This window comes from Moschus berezovskii, chromosome 7, assembly GCF_049115385.1.
Source record: "Moschus berezovskii isolate FMDL1 chromosome 7, NW_MosBer_1.0, whole genome shotgun sequence".
Classification (NCBI taxonomy): domain Eukaryota; kingdom Metazoa; phylum Chordata; class Mammalia; order Artiodactyla; family Moschidae; genus Moschus; species Moschus berezovskii.
In genome coordinates, this window is record NC_142466.1 from 46,048,799 (window position 1) to 46,072,212 (window position 23,414).

Sequence of the window (23,414 nt, forward strand, 5' to 3'; positions counted from 1 at the left end):
AGCAGATACATCATTTTGCTGACAAATGTCCATATAGTCAAAGCTATGGTTTTTCCAGTAGTCATGTATAGATGTGAGGGTTGGACCATAAAGAAGGCTGAACTTCAAAAAATTGATACTTTGGAATTGTGATGCTGGAGAAGACTCTTGAGAGTTCCTTGGACTGCAAAGAGATCAAACCAGTCAATCCTAAAAGAAGTTAATCCTGAATATTCATTGAAAGGACTGATGCTGAAGCTCTAATACTTTGGCCACTTGATTCAAAGAGCTGACTCATTGAAAAAGACCCTGATGCTGGGAAAGATCAAAGGCAAAAGGAGAAAGGGGTGGCAGAAGATGAGACAGTTAGATAGCATCACTGACTCAATGGACATGAATCTGAGCAAACTCTGGGAGATTGTAGAGAACAGAGGAGCCTGGAATGCAGCAGTCCATGGGATCACAAGGAATCAGACATGACTTAGTGACTCAACAACAACAGTTGAGTGGAGCTCCAAACTTAAGATATCACTCACATATTCTTTTTCTTCTAGTGATAGGTTTAGGAGAGGGCGCATGACATAAACTTGTCCAGAGTTAATATATGAATTGCTGCAAATGCTGGCAAAATGGCTTTTTGTGTGTGTGTAGATTTGAACATGGAAGGTTTAATAACTACTGCAACCACCTTGTGACCACAAAGAGAGATGATTTTCAAATGTAGAGTCAACAAAAAGGCAACAGAGTGAAGAGATAGTGGGTAGAACTTCAACAGAGATAGTGCAGAGATACAGAAGATACTGTTAGACATCTCTGCCCAACTGTACCTTTGGCGGCACCTTTGACTCTTCAGTTAACATAAGCTGATATGTTCTGCTTTTTAATTTAAGCCAGTTTGCATCGGATATTTTTTTGCTTGCAACCAAGTGATATAACTTCTGCAAAGTGCATGTTAAAATAAGTTAATTTTGTTCTATACTCATGGCCAAAGCAGTTCCTGGTTGCTATTTTTTTACTCAATTAATCAATAAATGGTTTTACCTGTAGTCATGTATGGATGTGAGAGTTGGACTATTAAGAAAGCTGAGCGCCGAAGAATTGATGCTTTTGAACTGTGGTATTGGAGAAGACTCTTGAGAGTTCCTTGGACAGCAAGGAGGTCCAACCAGTCCATCCTAAAGGAAATAAGTCCTGAATATTCATTGGAAGGACTGATGTTGAAGCTGAAACTCCAATACTTTGGCCACCTGAGGCGAAGAGCTGACTCATTGGAAAAGACCCTGATGCTGGGAAAGATTGAAGGCAGGAGGAGAAGGGGACCACTGGGGATGAGATGGCTGGATGGCATCACTGACTCAATGGACATGAGTCTGAGTAAACTCCAGGAGTTGGTGATGGACAGGGAGGCTTGGCGTGCTGCAGTCCATGGGGTCACAGAGTCAGACACGACTGAGCACTGAACTGAACTGACTGAATCAAGAAATACATAATAGGCTCTTTTTATATGGTGAGATGTCACAAAGTTCAAGCAAGTTCCTTGTCCTACAGTTCAGCTGGAATTAATCATCTCTGCATTTTTCCTCTCACAAGGAATACATCTCCTTTACCCAGATAAGTTTTGATCCAGCAACAAGGTCCTTTGAACTGTTCTTGGTTCTAAGTCTGCCTTCCTCTACCGGTGGCAGGGCTCTGAGTCAGCAAACCTCCTTTACCAGCCTTCTTTGGCAGCTGGCTTCCTGTTTAATAAATGGGAAGCCTTAGGGACTGGAATGTGGGAGGGGGAGAATTCCTTCCTATTTTTAGTTCCTGAATGTGTCGGAGCAGTAGACAGCAGAAAGGGAACTGTTCTCTGCAGTTCTAATATCTGGGTTTCCTTGGTATCACTTTTTACTCTTTCTGCCTTCTAATATTTTTATAACCAATTCCTTATAGTAAATACACTGTTTTTCTGACTGAACCCTGGCTGATAGAGTATTTGATACTAGGAGTGGTTTCAGGAAACAGACTTTCAAACCAGGAATCTGGATTCATTTGCTTTGCATTCAGAGCTAAGCTCTTCACCAATGGACAACGGGAAGTGGTAACTTATGGAAGGTGATGAGATCATGATTTATTGATGATAGATGACATCATCATCTGTTCTTCTCAGGTTTAATGCCACTGTGCAGCTGGCTTTTGGAGATCAAGTAACTGCTATATGTGATCATTATGGTAGAGAAGATGACTATAAGGAATGTAAGGTAAGATGGCTACTTCTGATGGTGATATGGTGCTTGCAGGAAAAAAATTACAAGCTCATATCTTTCAATTCAAATCATCTTCAGGGCATCAGAGGGCTCCTAAGGCTGCCCCTAAGAGTATATCTTATTCCCTCTACATATAGGAGACATATCTAAAACATTCAGACCCAAACTAAGCATCCACAGACTGGCCAAATCTCACATGTCAAAGTTTAGGCAGTAATTTGGAAGGTATAGGACTCTGAGAAATGGAAACATTTGAGTGGACTTGGATGAAGCTGAGAATCTTGAATCTCCCAAGTATCCCTGAGCTTCCTTTGAATAAGCCTCTATTTCCTATTTGATGATACTAGCCTTCCTTTGCTTAAATACCTGTAATGACTATATATGGAGCAGTTGCCTTGCATGGAGATCCCTATTCATTCTAAATTCCTTTGCTCCCAACTTTCATGGCCTTCAGTCTTTTATCTGGAGTCAGATCCCAACCTGCTTAGGGAGAGAAGAGCACAGTCTTGTTCAGGAGGAAGAGGGTTATACTCCAAAAGAATAACAAGATTTGGTTAAATTTATATTAGAAGAAACATATCTAATATAGCAGAGGGTGGATTCTAAGGTATCGGACCAAGGTGAACAGAACATAACATTGGGTTGGGGCCAAATTTAGGTAGCCCTGGTATAATACACTTTCCATAGATTTTTGGACTTAATGCTATAGTAAACTGTTACAATAATAGCCCCCAGAGAATCATGCCACTCTGTATATTGTGTCCTTATGTAACCCCTTCCACAATGGTTTTTGGCATAGCTGTCTGACTTGCTTTGGCCAATGAGACTGGAACAAATGTGATGCAAACAGAAACCTGTAAAGCCCTTGCATGTTGGGGTTTGCCTTCTTTTTTCCTGTTCTGGACCAGCTTCCATGTTAATGAAGCCTGACTAACCTGCTGGAGACACATGGCCCACTAGCAATCAGCAGCAACTCCAAGACATGTAAGACCAGCTGAGACCAGCATCTTTCAGCCAATCTGTCAAACCACCAGACTGACTGCAAACACATGAATAAGCCCAACTGACATATAAGGAAGAAATGTCCCAGTTGAGCCCAACCCAAATTGCTAACCAACAAAATCATAAAAACATATGATAAACACAAGCCACTAAGTTGTGTTATACAGCAAAAGCTAGGTAAAACAAATATATTAGTTTGAGCAGCTGGGAGTGGCTCAGTTTGCTTGGCTCAGAAACCTATGTTCAACAATACATTCAGTGATATCGACTTGATAGAATGTCTCTGGAATAATGTATAGAAAGGATTCTAATGGCTTAGGGAGATAGGAATAATGGAATAATTTATCATGTAACCTATGTGTCTTTCCTCACCTTGAAAGGGTCCAAGGGATGTTTCCCTCATTAAAGCATTGAGAAATGCATTAGTGAGGGAGCCCCAGCAATCCTGAATACCTCCGGGGAGCTGTTTTCTGTAGGCCAAAGTTGATGCTGGATAATGCTGCCACTGAGATGGGCTTCTTGATTTCAGTGGAGATGACTGGATCCCAGAGTGGGGAGGCGGGGGGCGGCGGTGGGTGGCTGGCCTACCAAAACACTACTTGACCCATATGATAGAAATTTGAATTATCACATTTGAGAATCAGCTTCTTGCCCAGTTCCTAGACCCAACCAGTTCACAGATCTGAAGCTCCTGATTGAAGAGGAAAATTGGACGCTTAAGAAAGAACTGTGCAACAATGCTGCAAATACTTAGTGGAGGTCTTCCTCCAAGCTATCCCTAAAGGGACATAGTCATTTACTAAGGTGTCTGTGCATTGGGAGAAATGGAAATACCCAAACTTTCCAGTGATTCCAAAACACTGCTCTGAAATCACAGTAATCCTTAGGAACCCCAAATACCACTGTGATCTTATGGTCAAAATAGGGGCTTAGAGTGATCAGGTGATAAACAAATTTGGGCCCAATTCCAGCTCATCATGGATCTGTGACCATTAAAAATGATAATTAGGAAGCCTAGTCAGCAACATATTTGTGGGTTTATTCATGTGTGCTCAGTCGCTTCAGTCATATCTGACTGTCTGAGACCCTATGGGCTGTAGCCTGCCAGGCTCCTCTGTTCACGGGATTCTCCAGGCAAAATTACTCAAGTGGGTAGCCATGCCCCCCTCAGGGGGATCTTCCCGACCCAGGGACTGAACATCTCTTCTGTCTCCTGCATTTGCAGGCAGGTTCTTTACCACGAGCTCCACCTGGGAAGCTCATCTGTAAACTTACGTACAGTGACGAATTTGAAAAAAGGACAGAAAATGACATGTTAACAACTATACCAAGATGATGTACAAGTCTGGACAAAGCAACTGCTGGCAGCAAAAATGAAAATACTTGCGTTTGGATGATAGCGGCATAGGTGATATTTGCTTGTTTGGCCTTTCTCAAACTCTCCCAAATGCTGTTTTTGCTTTCTTTATAAAAGGGACTGTTTTTTTTTTTTTTTTTTAAGACTTAGAACTCATTTAGCTCTTCTTCTTTGAGGATTACCATTGTACAACTTTCTGGCCAATCATATTAAGGTCATGGTAAGTAAGAATGTTAAGTTAGCCACTCTGTCCAGTATAGTGATGAGTCTCAGAGCCAGTCATGCATGAGGTATCGATCACACACAAGATACTGCAGGAATGACAAAATTTCACTCTTTCCCTGCCCTCTATGGAGAAAGCAATGGCAAGCCACTCCAGTACTCTTGCCTAGAAAATCCCATGGAAGGAGGAGCCTGGTAGGCTGCAGTCTGTGGGGTCGCTAAGGGTCGGACACGACTGAGCGACTTCACTTTCACTATTCACTTTCACACATTGGAGAAGGAAATGGCAACCCACTCCAGTGTTCTTGCCTGGAGAATCCCAGGGATGGGGGAGCCTGGTGGGCTTCCATCTATGGGGTCACACAGAGTTGGACATGACTGGAGTGACTTAGCAGTAGCAGCAGCAGGAACATATAGTCTAAGGTGATGATATAAAATGTGCTCAAATACTCACTATTCAAAACTGAAAAAAGATAACTGTTTCAGAGAGGGACAAAGAAAACACTGCTCTGCCCAAAGTAAAGAGAGCTCATATTCAGTAGGGGGGAAAAAAACCAGAAAATATTCACTGGCAGAACTGGCATCTAAAGAAAGCAAAGGGTTTTGTGAAGGCAAATTGAGACCCCAGAAAAGGGGTGATCTTCTGGGTTCAGGGGACAGCACAAGGCATACCGAAGGACTGGAGAACCCCTTGACTTAGCTGGGGAATGTGGCATGTACAGGAGAGCCTGGGGACAAAATCCCTTGACTGGAAATCCTTGGAGCACTGCTCACTTCTCCCTTAGGGTTAGGATTTAGGAGAAATATCCTGCAGACAGACTAGCTTAATAGTGTCCAGACATTGCCCATTTAGCAAAAAAATAGTGGCTGGTACATAGGGAGATTACCAGTGGTACTTGTCATTTAATAGGTACTTACCGTGTGCTGTACATGCTAAGTGCCTGATAAAGGAAGACGCTAACTGCCTTTTTTATATTACAGCTGGACCTTCATATTGAGTTTCCACATCCAACTGAGCATTGAAAATATTAGAAAAGAATTTCAGAAAATTCCAAAAAGCAAAACTTAAATATGCTGTTCAACTATTACATAGCATTTATATTGTAGTTACAACTATTTTACTTAAGCACTTACACTGATTGGGTCTTATAAGTAATCTGCAGATGATTTAAAGTATATGGGAGAACATGAATAGATTACACAAAAATATGGCACCATTTTGTATAAGGGTCTTGAGCATCCACAGATTTGGTATCCGAGGGGGTCCTGGAGCCAATTCCCTGCAGATACTGAGGGAAGACTGTATTCATCTTTTAGATAAGGAAACTGATGCTTAGAGATCAGATGATATGTACAAAGGTGTGTAATTCATATACAGTTGAGGTGGGGTTGGAATCTCTGACATCAGAACCTGTCTTCTACCTCTAGTAGTGCCTCTTTGGAAGCAGTAAGAGTAAAATTAATTCTAGATCAGGAAAAAGGACTACAGGGTGTATGTAACCAGTAAAATTCCACCATAAATCCCATCCAGTAGGAAATAAGGACACATGGTGGGGTGTAATGAATATAGTTCCATTGTTCTAGTTCTATCCTTTCCAAGCTAACCAGGCAGCCTTAACCAAATTTCTTAACCTCTCTGTGCCTCAGTTTCCTTATCTTTAAAATGGAGACATGAATAGTGCCTTTCTTAGAGGGTTTTGAGAGAATTCATGTTAATGATCTGTATAAAAGCCTAAGACAACATCAGGAAGGAAGTACTTAGTAAATGTTAATCATTATGGTTGTTAGGCTGTAGTGTAGAACATTTCTCACACGAGGACACAATGCCTAGCAGGTTTTCTTCCCAAAAGAACCCTGAATTTTGGGATACTGGAACTAGGGAGCCCTGTCCCAATTTGGTGTTTAAGAAAATAACCCTGATCTAGGACTAAAGATGGTGGCATTTTGACAGAAGCCATTATTCCACCAGGTTCCTATAGAGCTAAATATTACCACCCAAGGATGCAGCATGCCAATCACATATCAGTGGAGATGTGCAGCCCACATGGACAGACCGCTTCCTGAGGGAGAAGGTCCTGTCTGCCTGCTCTGACCTCTGCAAGATTAGGAAGTGCTGCTTTCCCAGCAGGGGCCCCAGACCAACACATGGGACCTGGGAGACAGCCATGGGACCCTGCCCTTCTAAAGAAGTCATTCGAGTGTGCTGCAAAGGCTTTTACAGCTATGGGAGCCAACTGGCCTTAGGGAACATTAAATTTACTGACCTGGATAGGCCCTGAGGAAACCACTTAGCCAAAAGCAGAACATCTGGAACATTTTGAAGAACTGAGTTTTATTCTTCAATGGTATTCTTTGATTTTGAACAGAAGAAACTGAGATGTTACATAATTGTCTGTTACTCACTTTTACCCCCTTCATTCTCATTAACCTAAAATTATTCTTGGTCTGTGCATCAGTTAAAAGAGTTTGCTTGAAGCCCATTCATCATCTGTTATACTTGGTAATGTTTACATTTGGATAGTTTATGGGTCAGCTAATGCCTTGAACGTCCTAGCACAAAGACCAAATTGAACATGATCAGCCTGATGGACCACATCCAGTTACCCTCCTCCTTGACACATGATAATGAAGTCCCACAGGATTTCTAGTACTGACCATCAGAGGTCATGGCTAGTGACCATCACTCTATCACAGACCTGGAAAATGAGCTACTGAAAGGTTAAGTTTAAAGTCAAAGAGAAGGCTAGGAAAGGAGCCTTAGTTTGGTGCTTTTACCATTATAGCTACTCATCTGGAATTTTTGCAGAAATAGCATATTAGTATGACAAAACTTAAAATGTGTATGATTGGCTTCTGAGGTTAAGAAGACAGGATTATTTGAAGGACAGATATAGTTTGCTTTTAAAATACCGTTCAACACAGTGCCATTACAAGTTAAAATCAATGCTTTGTGATTTAGGTCTCAGAAAAATACTCAATGGCTTTTCTCCACAATCTGTAGTGGACCACTCTGTGCACTTCAATGCTTAAACACGTCATTAAAACAACTCAGATGTTTCCTAGCTTCCTGTAAACCATAAAACATGTCAATTATGGCTTGACTTTGTATAAAGTCCTGTCTGTGAACTCACAGTCTCAATAGGGTTGTTCAGTATCCAGAGGAAACGACACATAAAAATAACTCTACTGGCAATCTTCTGTCCATTTCTGTAACTGGAAACTTCTACTTGTCTCTGCTTCTGGAAACCACTTTGGAAACTTAAGGAGAAATAATTCCCTCTGTTTCCGGTCTGGAAGAAAGAAAGAGCCAGAGAATCCTCAGTGGGGTCCAGGATCCAGTGTGGTTGTTTTCTAAAGTGCAGTAGTGTGTGCATGGAGCCAGGGGCTCTGGGGGAGAGAGCCCGGATCAGTGGAGGGGCAGTCGCCTGACTTTCTGTTACACGGTGGTGGTGGGTGCTGCCTAGTCGTGCAGCAGTCTCCAGAATAAAGTGCTGGTTTATAAAAAGACATTTGAAAAATACAAACAAGATCTGCAGGCCAGGGGATTCTTGTTCAGAGTCTAGAAGTTTCTTGAGGATGTCCTATCAGGTCACCCCAGCTCCTGAGGCCACAGGTTCAAATCTGGAGAGAAAAGTTCACAAACAGAAAAATCATTTTTCTGACTAGAAAATACACAAACTCTCAAAGTCTGATTGGAGTGAGAAAATTGGAGTTAAAAAAAAAAAGGCTCAAAAGGCAGCAGGGCTTAAAGCTTCCTTTCCACCCCCTCGAACATTTGCCTTAGTCCACATCTTTAATTTCTCTCCCCAGACTGATAGCAAGAAGCTTCTCTCCTCTGTTCTCTGAGCTGCAGGCAGCTGAGAAATACTGGAGTAAAGTTCAAGGGCTTCCCTATTCAGACCTTTCAGAGTTCCCCATTGTGTCAGATATTTCTGTTTATTCCTGGAGATGCATTTTCCTCCACCCTGCTCAGCCTGTGCACGTCCTAGGACTGCATCACTGGCCTCTCTTTCCTCTGGTTTCCATTCCATTTTTTCCCTCACATCTCAGAGACAGAGGAGATTGCACAGGATAGGAGAGTACGGTTGGGAGATCTCTTTCTCAGTCACCTCCTGGACAGGCTGCAGTCTGTTTTATCCCTCTGTTAAAGCCTACAGCTCTGTGGTCTGTCCTTTCCTCCTGCAGTTCTCACCAGGCTTCTGGAACTGCTCCCTTCCCTTTCCCCTGCAGTCTGAGGATACTGGGCCCCCTGAGACTAGCAAGAGCAGGGACCAGTGTCCATCTGTATCCTTTATCATATCCTTTTATAATTAACTGATAAAACATGTAAACTATTTTCCTGAGCCTGTGAACAGCTCTAGCAAATTAACTGAACCCAAGAAGAAGGTCATGAGGACCTCATATTTATAGCTGATTGGTCAGAAGTACAGGTGACAACCTGAACGTATGACTGGCATCTGAAGTGGAGGGGGAACACACTTGGGAACTGAGCCCTTAACCTGTGGAATCTCATGCTATCACAGTTAGTGTCAGAACTGAGTTACATTGTACGACACTCATCTTGTGATGCACAGAATGGCTTGATGTGGGGAAAATTTCCACACATCTGGTGTCAGATATGCTTGAGTTTGATAGTAGTATGAAAGTAAAAGAGGAACATAGGAGGACAACTCAAAATTTTTCCTACTCAGAATATATATGTGTATATATATATAAAGGGTTATAAGAGAAAAGAAGAAAACAAATTAGAACCATTGGCATAGGAAAAAGAAAAGGACACATGTCCATGTTGCTATAATAGAATGCCAAAGCTGTGGTTGGTTCTTTGGTGGAAGTTCTTAGTGGAAAGACAAGAGAATCAAGTAAACGAAGCAAAACAAAACAAAATGCAGATATTGGACCAATTACTATATAGGTATATATAGAAAGCTGGCCTCATATTTTAATATAAGGTATATAGAAATATATAGAGGTATATAGCAATATATAGAGGTATATAGAAGTATACAGAAAGAGGTATACAGAGGTATTTAGAAAGCTGGCCTCATATTTTAATCTTAACCCAAACTATGGCAATGAGAGCAGTTTTTTGAGTGCCTCATCTCTAATACTTCATTGTAAGACTCTTAGATGACTAATGTGCTTAAGTCATTTTTAAAATTCTCCTATGGCCTACCTGACATAGAGTCTTGGAAATAGCAAACACAAAATATGTTTGCGAGTGAATGCATAAATAAATAGTGTTATACTGGGGATTCCAAGATCTTTTAATTTTTTTGTCATTATTTCATCAATAAAGTCACTTAACATGCCTTAAACTCAATCTCATGATCTCTAAAGTGGAGACGTCAGGCTGCATTCTCTGGAAGCTCTAATAAAGCATGACTTGGATGACTAGAATAACTTTTTTTTAAGGAAGCATGACACATATCTGGCCACAGCAAACACCCTCTTCCAACAACACAAAAGAAGATTCTACATATGGACATCACCAGATGGTCAAACCGAAATCAAATTGATTATATTCTTTGCAGCCAGAGATGAAGAAGCTATACACAGTCAGCAGAAACAAGACCAGGAGCTGACTGTGGCTCGGATCATGAACTCCTTATTGCCAAATTCAGACTTAATATGAAGAAAGTAGGGAAAAACACTAGACTGTTCAGGTATGACCTAAATCAAATCCCTTACGATTATATACTGGAAGTGACAAATAGCTTCAAGGGATTAGATCTGGGAGGCAGTGATCAAGACCATCCCTAAGAAAAAGAAATGCAAAAAACCATACTGATTGTCTGATGAGGCCTTACAAATAGCTGTGAAAAGAAGAGAAGTAAAAAGCAAAGTAGAAAAGGAAAGATATACCCATCTGAATGCAGAGTTCCAAAGAATAGCAAGGAGAGATAAGAAAGCCTTCCCTAGTGATCAATGCAAAGAAATAGAGGAAAATAATAGAATGGAAAAGACTAGAGATCTTTTCAAGAAAATTAGAGATACTAAGGGAACATTTCATGCAAAGATGGGCACAATAAAGGACAGAAATGGCATGGACCTAACAGAAGCACACTGTATTAAAAGGAGGTGGCAAGAATACACAAAAGAACTATACAAAAAAGATCTTCATGACCCAGATAATCACAATGGTGTGATCACTCACCTAGAGCCAGACATCTTGGAATGTGGAGTCAAGTGGGCCTTAGGAAGCATCACTAAGAACAAAGCTAGTGGAGGCGATGGAATTCCAGTTGAGCAACTTCTAATCCTAAAAGATGATGCTGTTAAAGTGCTGCACTCAATATTCCAGCAAATTTGGAAAACTCAGCAGTGGCCATGGGACTGGAAAAGGTCAGTTTTCATTCCAATCCCAAAGAAAGGCAATGCAAAAGAATGCTAAAACTAATGCACAATTGCACTCATCTCACACTCTAGTAAAGTAATGCTAAAAATTCTCCAAGCCAGGCTTCAACAGTACGTGAACCATGAACTTCCAGATGTTCAAGCTGGATTTAGAAAAGGCAGAGGAACCAGATATCAAATTGCCAACATGTGTTGGATCATCGAAAAAGGGAGAGAGTTGCAGAAAAATATCTACTTCTGTTTTATCGACTATGCCAAAGCCTTTGACTGTGTGAATCACAACAAACTGTGGAAAATTCTTCAAGAGATGGGAATACCAGACCACCTGACCTACCTCCTGAGAAATCTGTAGCCGGTCAAGAAGTAATAGTTAGAACTGGACATGGAACAAGAGAGTGGTTCCAAATTGGAAAGGAGTACATCAATGGTCTATAATGTTACCCTGCTTATTTAACTTATATACAGGGTACATCATGAGAAATGCTGGACTGGATGAAGCACAAGGGGGAATCAAGATTGCCGGGAGAAATATCAATAACCTCAGAAATGCAGATGAGACCATACTTATGGCAGAAAGCAAAGAAGAACTAAAGTGCCTCTCGAGGAAAGTGAAAGAGTGAAAAAGTTGGCTTAAAACTCAGCATTCAGAAAACTAAGATCATGGCATCCGATCCCATCACTTCATTGCAAATAGATGAGGAATCAATGGAAACAGTGACAGACTTTATTTTGGGGGCAACTTTATTTTTGCTAAAGTCGGACACGACTGAGCGACTGAACTGAGCTGATATACATCTATGGTATCAGAATTCAGTTCTAGTCGACCAGTCATATCCGATTCTTTGCAACCCCATGGACTGCAGCATGTCAGGCTTCCCTGTCCGTCACCAACTCCCGGAGTTTCCTCAAACTCATGTCCATCGAGTCAGTGATGCCATCCAACCATCTCATCCTCTGTCGTCCCCTTCTCCTCCTGCCTCCCATCTTTCCCAGCATCAGGGTCTTTTCCAACGAGTCAGTTCTTCTCCTCAGGTGGCCAAAGTATTGGAGCTTCAGTTTCAGCATCAGTCCATCTGATGAATATTCAGGACTGATTTCCTTTAGGATGGACTGGTTGGATCTCCTTGCTGTCCAAGGGACTCTCAAGAGTCTTCTCCAACACCACAGTTCAAAAGCATCAGTTCTTTAGCGCTCAGCTTTCTTTATGGTCCAACTCTGACATTCATACATGACTACTGGAAAAATTATAGCTTTGACTAGACAAACCTTTGTTGGCAAAGTAATATCTCTGCTTTTAAATATGATGTCTAGGAATCAGAATTCACTCCTAAAGTTATACTGGTTGACAGCTTGTTTGCCTGCGTAACAAGAAGCCAGGGGCCTGAATAGCCCCACAAGTGAGTCAAGTTAGCTACAAGGAAAACTTCCACAAATGGAAAGGGTAGTGTACCACAGAAAAGGATTCAGGAAGTCTGGACTAGGACTTCCATCATTAAGTTATAACATAACCTTGTGCAAGTTACCTTGTTTGTTACATCCTTGCAGTATGTGTCCATTCCTTCCAGGTTGCCTGAGCTAGGAATCTGTGAGAGGCAACTAAGACACTGATGATACATGTCCTTGAAAGGGAGTAAAAGCCTTTCCCTCCCAAAAGTTGAGAGGGACCCTATGAAGAGTCCTATGAAATGCATTGGACTACTGAGATATAGAGAGAAGAGTGGGGGATGGTTCAGTTCAGGTCAGTTCAGTCGCTCAGTCGTGTCCGACTCTTTGCGACCCCATGAATCACAGCACATCAGGCCTCCCTGTCCATCACCAACTCCCGGAGTTCACTCAAACTCATGTCCATCGAGTCGGTGATGCCATCCAGCCATCTCATTCTCTGTCTTCCCCTTCTCCTCCAGCCCCCAATCTTTCCTAGCATCAGAGTCTTTTCCAGTGAGTCAACTCTTCGCATGAGGTGGCCAAAGTATTGGAGTTTCAGCTTTAGCATCAGTCCCTCCAATGAACACCCAGGATTGATCTCCTTTAGAATGAACTGGTTGGATCTCCTTGCAGTCCAAGGGACTCTCAAGAGTCTTCTCCAACACCACAGTTCAATAATACATTCAGTTCAGTTCAGTTAAGTCTCTCAGTCGTGTCCGACTCTTTGTGACCCCATCAATCACAGCACGCCAGGCCTCCCTGTCCATCACCAACTCCCGGAGTTCACTCAAACTCAGGTCCATCGAGTCGGTGATACCATCCAGCCATCTCACTCTCTGTCGTCCCCTTCTCCTCCCGCCCCCAATCTTGCCCAGCATCAGAGTCTTTTCCAGTGAGTCAATAGGCCTTAAAAAACTCCTTTCTTCATCTAACAGGCACCCCTGGGTACTTAAAACAACGGCACATTGGGGAATTTAAAAATGTATTAAAGTACAAACAGAATTCAGGAAACATGAAGAAAATAATATGAGGTTCCATCACACAATAACAATTATTATGGACATTTTTTTATTATTGTGAGCAGTTTAATGTTTTTTTATCGGCATTTTAATGTATTCATTTTGGGGGGAGAAAGCAGGTATGGTGGGTATATTAAAAACTTTTTTTTAAAATAGAGAACTAATTATATGAAATGGCTGTCTGAGGAGGCCTTACAAATAGCTGTGAAAAGAAGAGAAGCGAAAAGCAAAGGAGAAAAGGAAAGATATAAGCATCTGAATGCAGAGTTCCAAAGAATAGCAAGGAGAGATAAGAAAGACTTCCTCAGTGATCAATGCAAAGAAATAGAGGAAAACAACAGAATAGGAAAAACAAGAGACCTCTTCAAGAAAATTAGAGATTCCAAGGGAACATTTCATGCAAAGATGGGCTCGATAAAGGACAGAAATGGTATGGACCTAACAGAAGCAGAAGATATTAAGAAGAGGTGGCAAGAATACACAGAAGAACTGTACAAAAAAGATCTTCCCGACCAAGATAGTCACGATAACGTGATCACTGACCTAGAGCCAGACATCTTGGAATGCGAAGTCAAGTGGGCCTTAGAAAGCATCACTACTAACAAAGCTAGTGGAGGTGATGGAATTCCAGTTGAGCTATTACAAGTCTTGAAAGATGATGCTGTGAAAGTGCTGCACTCAATATGCCAGCAGATTTGGAAAACTCAGCAGTGGCCACAGGACTGGAAGAGGTCAGTCTTCATTCCAATCCCAAAGAAAGGCAATGCCAAAGAATGCTCAAACTACCGGACAATTGCCCTCATCTCACACGCTAGCAAAGTCATGCTCAAAATTCTCCAAGCCAGGCTTCAGCAATATGTAAACCGTGAACTCCCAGATGTTCAAGCAGGTTTTAGAAAAGGCAGAGGCACCAGAGATCAAATTGCCAACATCCGCTGGATCATGGAGAAAGCAAGAGAGTTTCAGAAAAACATCTATTTCTGCTTCATTGACTATGCCAAAGCCTTTGACTGTGTGGATCACAATAAACTGTGGAACATTCTGAAAGAGATGGGCATACCAGACCACCTGACCTGCCTCTTGAGAAACCTGTATGCAGGTCAGGAAGCAACAGTTAGAACTGGACATGGAACAACAGACTGGTTCCAAATAGGAAAAGGTGTACGTCAAGGTTGTATATTGTCACCTTGCTTATTTAACTTATATGCAGAGTACATCATGAGGAACGCTGGGCTGGAAGAAGCACAAGCTGGAGTCAAGATTGCTGGGAGAAATATCAATAACCTCAGATATGCAGATGACACTACCCTTATGGCAGAAAGTGAAGAGGAACTCAAAAGCCTCTTGATGAAAGTGAAAGAGGAGAGTGAAAAGGTTGGTTTGAAGCTCAACATTCAGAAAACAAAGATCATGGCATCTGGTCCCATCACTTCATGGGAAATAGATGGAAAAACAGTGGAAACAGTGTCAGACTTTGTTTTTTTGGGCTCCAAAATCACTGCAGATGCTGATTGCAGCCATGAAATTAAAAGACGCTTGCTCCTTGGAAGGAAAGTTATGACCAACCTTGATAGTATATTAAAAAGCAGAGACATTACTTTGCCAACCAAGGTCCGTCTAGTCAAGGCAATGGTTTTTCCCGTGGTCATGTATGGTTGCGAGAGTTGGACTGTGAAGAAGGCTGATCGCCGAAGAATCGATGCTTTTGAACTGTGGTGTTGGAGAAGACTCTTGAGAGTCCCTTATACTGCAAGGAGATCCAACCAGTCCATTCTAAAGGAGATCAATCCTGGATGTTCATTGGAAGGACTGATGCTAAAGCTGAAACTGCAATACTTTGGCCACCTCATGCGACGAGTTGACTCACTGGAAAAGACTCTGATGCTGGGAAAGATTGGGGGCGGGAGGAGAAGGGGACGACGGAGAATGAGATGGCTGGATGGCATCACCGACTCTGTGGACATGAGTTTGAGTGTACTCCGGGAGTTAGTGATGGACAGGGAGGCCTGGCGTGCTGTGATTCATGGGGTCGCGGAGAGTCGGACACGACTGAGCGACTGAACTGAACTGATATTCTTGTACTTTATCGTTTTTTCTTTTTTATGTAGAAAGCATTTTTCCTCAGAAACAGAATGCTAAATGGTAACATATGGTCTATTATTTCCCTGTTGTATCAGTCAGGATAGACTAGATTATGCTGCAGTAACAAATAACTCTTAAATCTCAATATAATAAATAAAGGTTTATTCTTGCTCATGCTCCATGCCCACCGAGGATCAGCCGGGTGCCCTGTTATTTGTTGTTACTCAGAAACCCAGGCTGATGTAGAAATCACTACCTTGAATGTTGCAGATGAAAACAGAAAATACAGCAAAGCACAGGCTGCTGCTGCTAAGTCACTTCTGTCGTGTCCGACTCTGTGCGACCGCATAGACAGCAGCCCACCAGGCTCCCCTGTCCCTGGGATTCTCCAGGCAAGAACACTGGAGTGGGTTGCCATTTCCTTATCCAACGCGTGAAAGTGAAAAGTGAAAGTGAAGTCACTCAGTCGTGTTCGACTCTATGCTAGCTATTATATATTCTACCCCAAAGTAACACACATCACTTATGCTTACATTTAGTTGATCAAAGCAAGTCATATGACCACACTTATGACCTAATTAATCACAGAGAAGTGCAATCCTATTGTGTACACAAGAGCAAGAGATCTAGAAGTGTGTGAAATACCACTAATGACTATCACATTCACCATGGAGAAGGATGGGAAAGGGCCATCTCCTTGGATACATTTAGCTTTATCTGAGTTTTTAATTTATAATATTAAGGTTAAGGCCTTGAAGGCCCATCTTGGGTGATTGAGAAGTCTGGATTTTCACAACAGGAACAGGCACTACCTTTCCCAGAGTTCCCTAGAAAGTTATGGGTAGAAACGTGGTGTAGGGAAACGCAGCCCAGAGCAGCTGTTACTTGAGTTACTGAGCTCTTCTGGGCACTCTCACAATAATCAGGCCTCACTTCAATCACTGGTCAGTGAGGCAAAACCAGCAAGCTCTTCTTTTCTTAGGTGGGAAGCAAGAATAATTATTTGAATAAGAGTCTTGCCGAAGTATGTGCGACACATATCTCAATGTTCACAGTAGCACTATTTACAACAGCGAAACATGGAAACAACCTAAGTGTCCATTAATAGATGAATGGAATAAGAAGATATAATGTGTGTGAGGGTGTGTATACACACACACAATGGAATATTAGCCATAAAAAGAATGAAATATTGCCATTTGCAACAACATGGATGGACCCAGAGAATATTATACTTAATGAAGTAAGTAAAAAAAAGACAAATATCTTATGATATCACTTACATGTGGAATCCAGAAAAAAAAAATACAAATGAACTTATATACAAGACAGACTTACAGACATAGAAAACAAACATGATTACCAAAGGGGCAGGAGCAAGGGATAAGTTAAGAATATGGGATTAAGAGATACTACCATATATAAAATAAACAACAAGGATTTACTGTACAGCACAGTGTTTTGTAATAACCTATAATGGAAAAGAATCTGAAAAACTATATATGTATTACTGAATAATTTTGTTATATAACTGAAACTAGCACAATACTGTAAATCAACTATACTTCAATAAAAATTAAAATAAAAAAAAATGAAATGAAATATGTCCAAAGGACATGCTCAAAGCAAGTCCCAAGATTTCATCTTCTGAGCTGATAATAAGAATATGAAGGCCCAGGATTGTTCCTGGAAAGCCTAGAACCTAACACTGTCCCCCAGTGGTGGTTTTTGGGGGTGAGGCAGAGCTAGCGTAGCAGAGACTGTGTGTCGGAGAGTGAGAGGCTGGCTCAGCCTAAGAACTTCTGGTGGGCTCTGTCCTCAGACTTCATGAAGCTAACATAGGAGTAAGGGTGACATTGTATCACAGCACAGGAAGAAGTATTTGGTTGGCTGAAAAGTTCATTCAGGTTTTTCCATATCTTACAAAAAACCCCAAATGAACTTTTTGACCAACCCAGTACATTTACTGTGGAAGGAGGTGCAAAGCCTGGGAGAACCTCTAGGTCAGGAGACAGCAAACTTTTTCTGTAAAGGGCCAGATTATAAAAAATTTAGATTTTTATGGGCTATATGGTCTCTGTTGCAATTATTCAACTCTACCATAAGAAGCACAGGAAAGGATGGGAAATTAGGGGGAGGGACAATATGAAAACAGAAAGCATGATTAAGTTTTAATAAAAATTTTGTTTACAAAAACAGGTGGGGATTTGACCCCCTGGCCAAGGTTTGCCTACACTTTTTTTTTTATCGATACACACCAGTGGGTAGGAGAGTGTTAACTGTGGTTGATTTTCATTAATAGGAGCCTACTAAAGTATGACAAATGTTCTAGAAATCATTATAAGTTGTTCTCTTTAGAGCTGGCAAACTCAACTAAAATTAAACAAGATTTTTTAGTAGCAAGCCTAATTTGGTCAAAATCAGTCACTTTCTTATAAACTGACCATAGAATAAGCTAAAAGAAGTATAGAAAAACAGATAATAAAGCAGACAAAACCAAATACCCAACAGTTTAATTAACAGTAATATCTCACTTCATTTCATTGACTAAGTAAATATAAAATATGTACACTTAGAAGAAGCCAGGAAATAATGCTGTGACTATGCACTTAAGAGTGGTATAGACTGTGTGTACAATGCAGAGGGAAAAACAAAGACTGCTGAGCTGCAGAGTCTTACAGACTAAGAAAGGGAGTACAGCTTAGTGTATAGGCATGGGCTCTGTACTGGCACACTTGGGTCCATTTTCTGGCCCATGCATTCACTAGTCATATGACCTTGTACAAGTATCTCCTCATCTCTGAGACTGGAGATGGTGGGAGGAAGTATATACCTCGTAGGGCTACTGTGAAAATTAAATGTACCTCTAGAGTGTTTAGAACAGTGGTCTGGCATTAAAACAATAATAATGCTAACTTATTATTCTGTACTAAGGCAGATCCTACAAGAAGCTTGAATTTGAGTCAACAAGAAGGAGTGAGGAGGGCATTCCAGGCAGGAGACACAACATGAACAAAAGCACAAAGGTAGGAATCAGCACGGCTTGGGAACAGGAAAGGGAGAAGGATGGCCTGAAAAGCCATGCAAAAGAGCTCAAATCTAGTCAAGAGACAGGAGATTGGCCTGATGATGAAAACAGTATAGGGGGAATCAGGTCTTGCAGTGTGAGCTGCTCCACTCAAGGGGACTTCCCAAAGCTATCTATACATAGCTATACACATCTATCTATAGTTCTCATTGGGTGTTGGCAATGAAACAAGATATTAGATAAGTCAAATCAAGCTTTTATAATTTGTTCATTTTACTGAGAAGTAAAAATTATTTTTTCAAAAAGCTTGTTTGATTTTATCAAGTAATTTCTTGGCTACAAGTTTGGGTTTTTTTTTACCCCCTCTCAGTTCAGTTCAGTTCAGTCGCTCAGTCGTGTCTGACTCTTTGCGACCCCATGAAGCATAGCACGCCAGGCCTCCCTGTCCATCACCAACTCCCAGAGTTCACTCAAACTCATGTCCATCGAGTCGGTGATGCCATCCAGCTATCTCATTCTCTGTCATCCCCGTCTCCTCCCACCCCCAATCCCTCCTAGCATCAGACTCTTCTACTCAGATATTCATTACTTCAAAATATACAAAGTGGTAGATTCTGAAGTCACAGATGCCCTTTGGTTACTGAATGGTTGACAGGCAGGGAGTTGAGGGAAAAACATCTTGCTGAAATAAACAAAAAACCCTAAATAGCCTACATGCAAATCTGGAGTGGCAGCTGCACGGATGAGCAGGTATTAGACAAAGCCCTGGTCATCTGGACAATTCCAGTGACCAGAAAATAGATGGACACATACTTGTATTTTCAAAGATTCTGGGAAGTCTAACAAACTGACTTACTCCAGGCAAGAATGTTCCCCTCATTTCTTGATGTCTGTGATGGCTTATTTTATGTTAATTTGGCTAGACTGCTGTGCTCAGCTATTTGGTGAAATGTTAGTCTAGATGTTGCTCTGAAGGTATTTCCTATAATAGATGTAATTAACATTTACCTTCAGCTGACTTTAAGTAGCTCCTCTCGGCCGCGCCTCTTTGCGTGGTCGGTTGCGCCGGGGCCGGCGTCTCTCACTGCAGATGCTGATTGCAGCCATGAAATTAAAAGACGCTTACTCCTTGGAAGGAAAGTTATGACCAACCTTGATAGTATATTAAAAAGCAGAGACATTACTTTGCCAACCAAGGTCCGTCTAGTCAAGGCTATGGTTTTTCCCGTGGTCATGTATGGATGTGAGAGTTGGACTGTGAAGAAAGCTGATCGCCGAAGAATTGATGCTTTTGAACTGTGGTGTTGGAGAAGACTCTTGAGAGTCCCTTGGACTGCAAGGAGATCCAACCAGTCCATTCTAAAGGAGATCCATCCTGGGTGTTCATTGGAAGGACTGATGCTAAAGCTGAAACTGCAGTACTTTGGCCACCTCATGCGACGAGTTGACTCATTGGAAAAGACTCTGATGCTGGGAGCGATTGGGGCGGGAGGAGAAGGGGACGACAGAGAATGAGATGGCTGGATGGCATCACCGACTCGGTGGACATGAGTTTGAGTGAACTCCAGGAGTTGGTGATGGACAGGGAGGCCTGGCGTGCTGTGATTCATGGGGTCACGGAGAGTCGGACACGACTGAGCGACTGAACTGAACTGAACTCAACTCAACTGACTTTAAGTAGATTACCTTCCATAATATGGGTGGGCTTCATTCAGTCAGGTAAAGACCTTAACAGCAACCAGAGAAGGAGGAATTCTGCCTCACGATTGTAATATAAAAATCCTACCTGAGTTCCCAACCTGCCAGCCCTACAGATTTCATACTTTTCGGGCTAAGAATCTGCCTGTAATGTAGGAGTCATGGATTTGATCTCTGGGTTGGGCAGATTCCCTGGAGAAAGAAATGGCAACTCACTCCAGTATTCTTGCCTGGGAAATCCCATGGACAGAGGAGCCTGGCGGGCTATAGTCCATGGGATCGCAGAAGAGTTGGATGTGACTTAGTGACTAAACAACAAGTGGTTCTGTGGTTCTGTTTTTCCGGAGAACCATGAAGTACTCCTCATCCCCAGCAACACATTCCAAGTTTTCTTGGCTGTCCAAACACTTGGCCCCAGATCTAGTCTCTTTCTGTCCCTCAAATCAGTATTTCCATGTCCTATTCCCTCTTCTTCCCAGGGGATATTATTCCAAATGTGAATCAGTTCTCAGTAAAGGGTTAATAACTGATGAGCAACTTTTTAGGGAAGAACTTAAAAAAAAGCATCTACTGAAAATCTAACACATTTGTATCTGCTTTGACAAAACCATAATACATTATACTAAATAAAAATAATTTTTCCTTTAATACTTCGCTAGTGATCATCAACCAAGTTCTGTATTTTATGCAGCTCTAAACATGATTAGAAAGACTTCAATCAATCTGAAAATAACTTTGAATGAAATCAAAACAAGTACTAATAGACCATAAAATAATGTCATGTACGTATGTACATGATAAAGACGAACAGAAATAAAGATAAACACAGTTTTTTTTTTAATGAAAAATATCCCTTCCACATTTGTCATTAAATGGCCAAGGCCCGCAACTCTTCTCACCCTGCACCCAAGGCAGACATTATTCATCCATCTATCACCACAGTTTGCATCTAGAAACAGTCTCCCAAACTATCCTCATCTCTGCTCGAGGCATTCCCCGCACCTGACATGAGGCTTGTTTGCCCTCCTGTATTTGATCTAACTTTCTCAATATACAGATGACAAAATTGAAGCACAGAGAAGAGGCAGATCTTACCTAAGATTATGAAGCTAGATCACAGAAAAATTTAAATCTAAATTGTCTTGAATTTTAATTGTGACCTCTTTAAATAGATATTTCAGGTATAAAATAAAGAGAATAATGTAATGAACATCCGTATACCCACTACTCAGTTCAGGAGGTTAAATTTGATGTTTATCATTTCCATCCTTTTTTGTACTTCTTTTGTACTTTGTACATATGACTGTTTCCCATATACACTACTTAAGATTGTTTGCATGTTTCTGAACTGTCCTTGGTAATATGCTCTCTATGTCTTTCTACATCTATCTTTCCTCTCAAAATTATATTGTTCAGATTTATTCATCTCAAAAATACATCTAGTTTTGGTGCTTTCATTTTAATTATTGTCTAGTCTTCTTATTCATCTTTTTTCTTTTTGATTCATATTTGATTATTTCTAATTTGTCGCTGTTATAGGTAATAGTACCCGATACATTCCTATCTGTGTCTTCTATGATATATATCTAACTGGTCCTGACCTCTTACTGTAACACCTACTCTCAGGTAAGTGTCAAGGAGGAGTGAGGGAAGAAGAGGAGAAGCATCACTCTTTCACCTCCCTGACTCTTCCTTCCTCCAGATTAGAAGGTAGAAAGTGTGAGTAAATAATTGTGGAGGGGCACTGGGTCAGGCAGGGGATGGAGAAAATGAATCCCATTTCTTTAATTTGATTTTTGATCAAGATAGTTACTTTATTTTGAATTTCAGACAACCATTAAAAGAGAGTGTGAGATTTCTCTGTTTATAAAGGAGCTCTACTGGTTAAAAATGACTGTGATACCCTCACTTTGTAACAGTGCAATATTCAGACCATGTGGCAGGTCACAGGAGAGACAGTTAGGTTGGCAGCAAGCCTTTGAGTTATCAATTCCTCAAATAGGTGTTTCTGCCTTCATTACTCAGATTCTAAACTCTTCCTTTTACAATATTATGTTTCTAGGAAAAGACTCGAAAACTGATCGACAGGCTCAATTAACCTACAGGCATGTTTTGTTTAGTTTGTTTGCTATTTGAAATATTTTCAGCTAGCATTTAATAATTAAGATGTTTTACATAAAAATCTGGATTTCCATCTTCTCTGGCAATGTAAGGCTAGTGCTAAACTGACAGGAAAAATGCTCTCCAATTTGTCAAAATCCCTCCCCTCCCCTACTCCCTATCTGGTTATAAAGGAAAGTTATGACCAACCTAGATAGTATATTAAAAAGCAGAGACATTACTTTGCCAACAAAGGTCCGTCTAGTCAAGACTATGGTTTTTCCAGTGGTCATGTATGGATGTGAGAGTTGGACTGTGAAGAAAGCTGAGTGCCGAAGAATTGATGCTTTTGAACTGTGGTGTTGGAGAAGACTCTTGAGAGTCCCTTGGACTGCAAGGAGATCCAACCAGTCCATTCTAAAGGAGATCAATCCTGGGTCTTCATCGGAAGGACTGATGCTAAAGCTGAAACTCCAATACTTTGGCCACCTCATGCAAAGAGTTGACTCACTGGAAAAGAGTCTGATGCTGGGAAGGATTGGGGGCGGGAAGAGAAGGGGACGACAGAGAATGAGATGGCTGGATGGCATCACCGACTCAATGGACATGAGTTTGAGTGAACTCCGGGAGTTGGTGATGGACAGGGAGGCCTGGTGTGCTGTGACTCATGGGGTCACAAAGAGTCGGTCATGACTGAGCGACTGAACTGAAGTGAACTGAGACAGTTTTTACTCATTTCATCACTGGCCCAATAGGCATCTGAGTTTATTACTTCTGTGCTCAAGTTTTTCACTATTTCTTCCTTATGCTGAGCAGCTGAAGGAATCACTTATTCAAACATTTTGACCCCATGTAATTCAGCAAATATTGGGCCTCTCTCATGGGAACTCATCTGGAGG

General features: G+C 41.4%; 1 protein-coding gene across 3 annotated transcripts in view; it reads right to left on the reverse strand.

Moving 5' to 3' along the window:
- Window positions 1–5,357: 5,357 nt before the first annotated feature.
- Window positions 5,358–23,414, reverse strand: part of PDCD1LG2 (programmed cell death 1 ligand 2) — a 77,226-nt gene continuing 59,169 nt past the window's right edge. For 2 of the 3 annotated variants that reach the window (XM_088837906.1, XM_088837905.1), the window contains exon 6: window positions 5,358–8,427. In XM_088837906.1, coding sequence (XP_088694032.1) covers window positions 8,422–8,427 — 6 coding nt within the window. In that variant the 3' untranslated portion in view covers window positions 5,358–8,421. The remainder of the gene's footprint in view (window positions 8,428–23,414) is intronic. The other variant, XM_088837904.1, reaches the window with a different exon arrangement.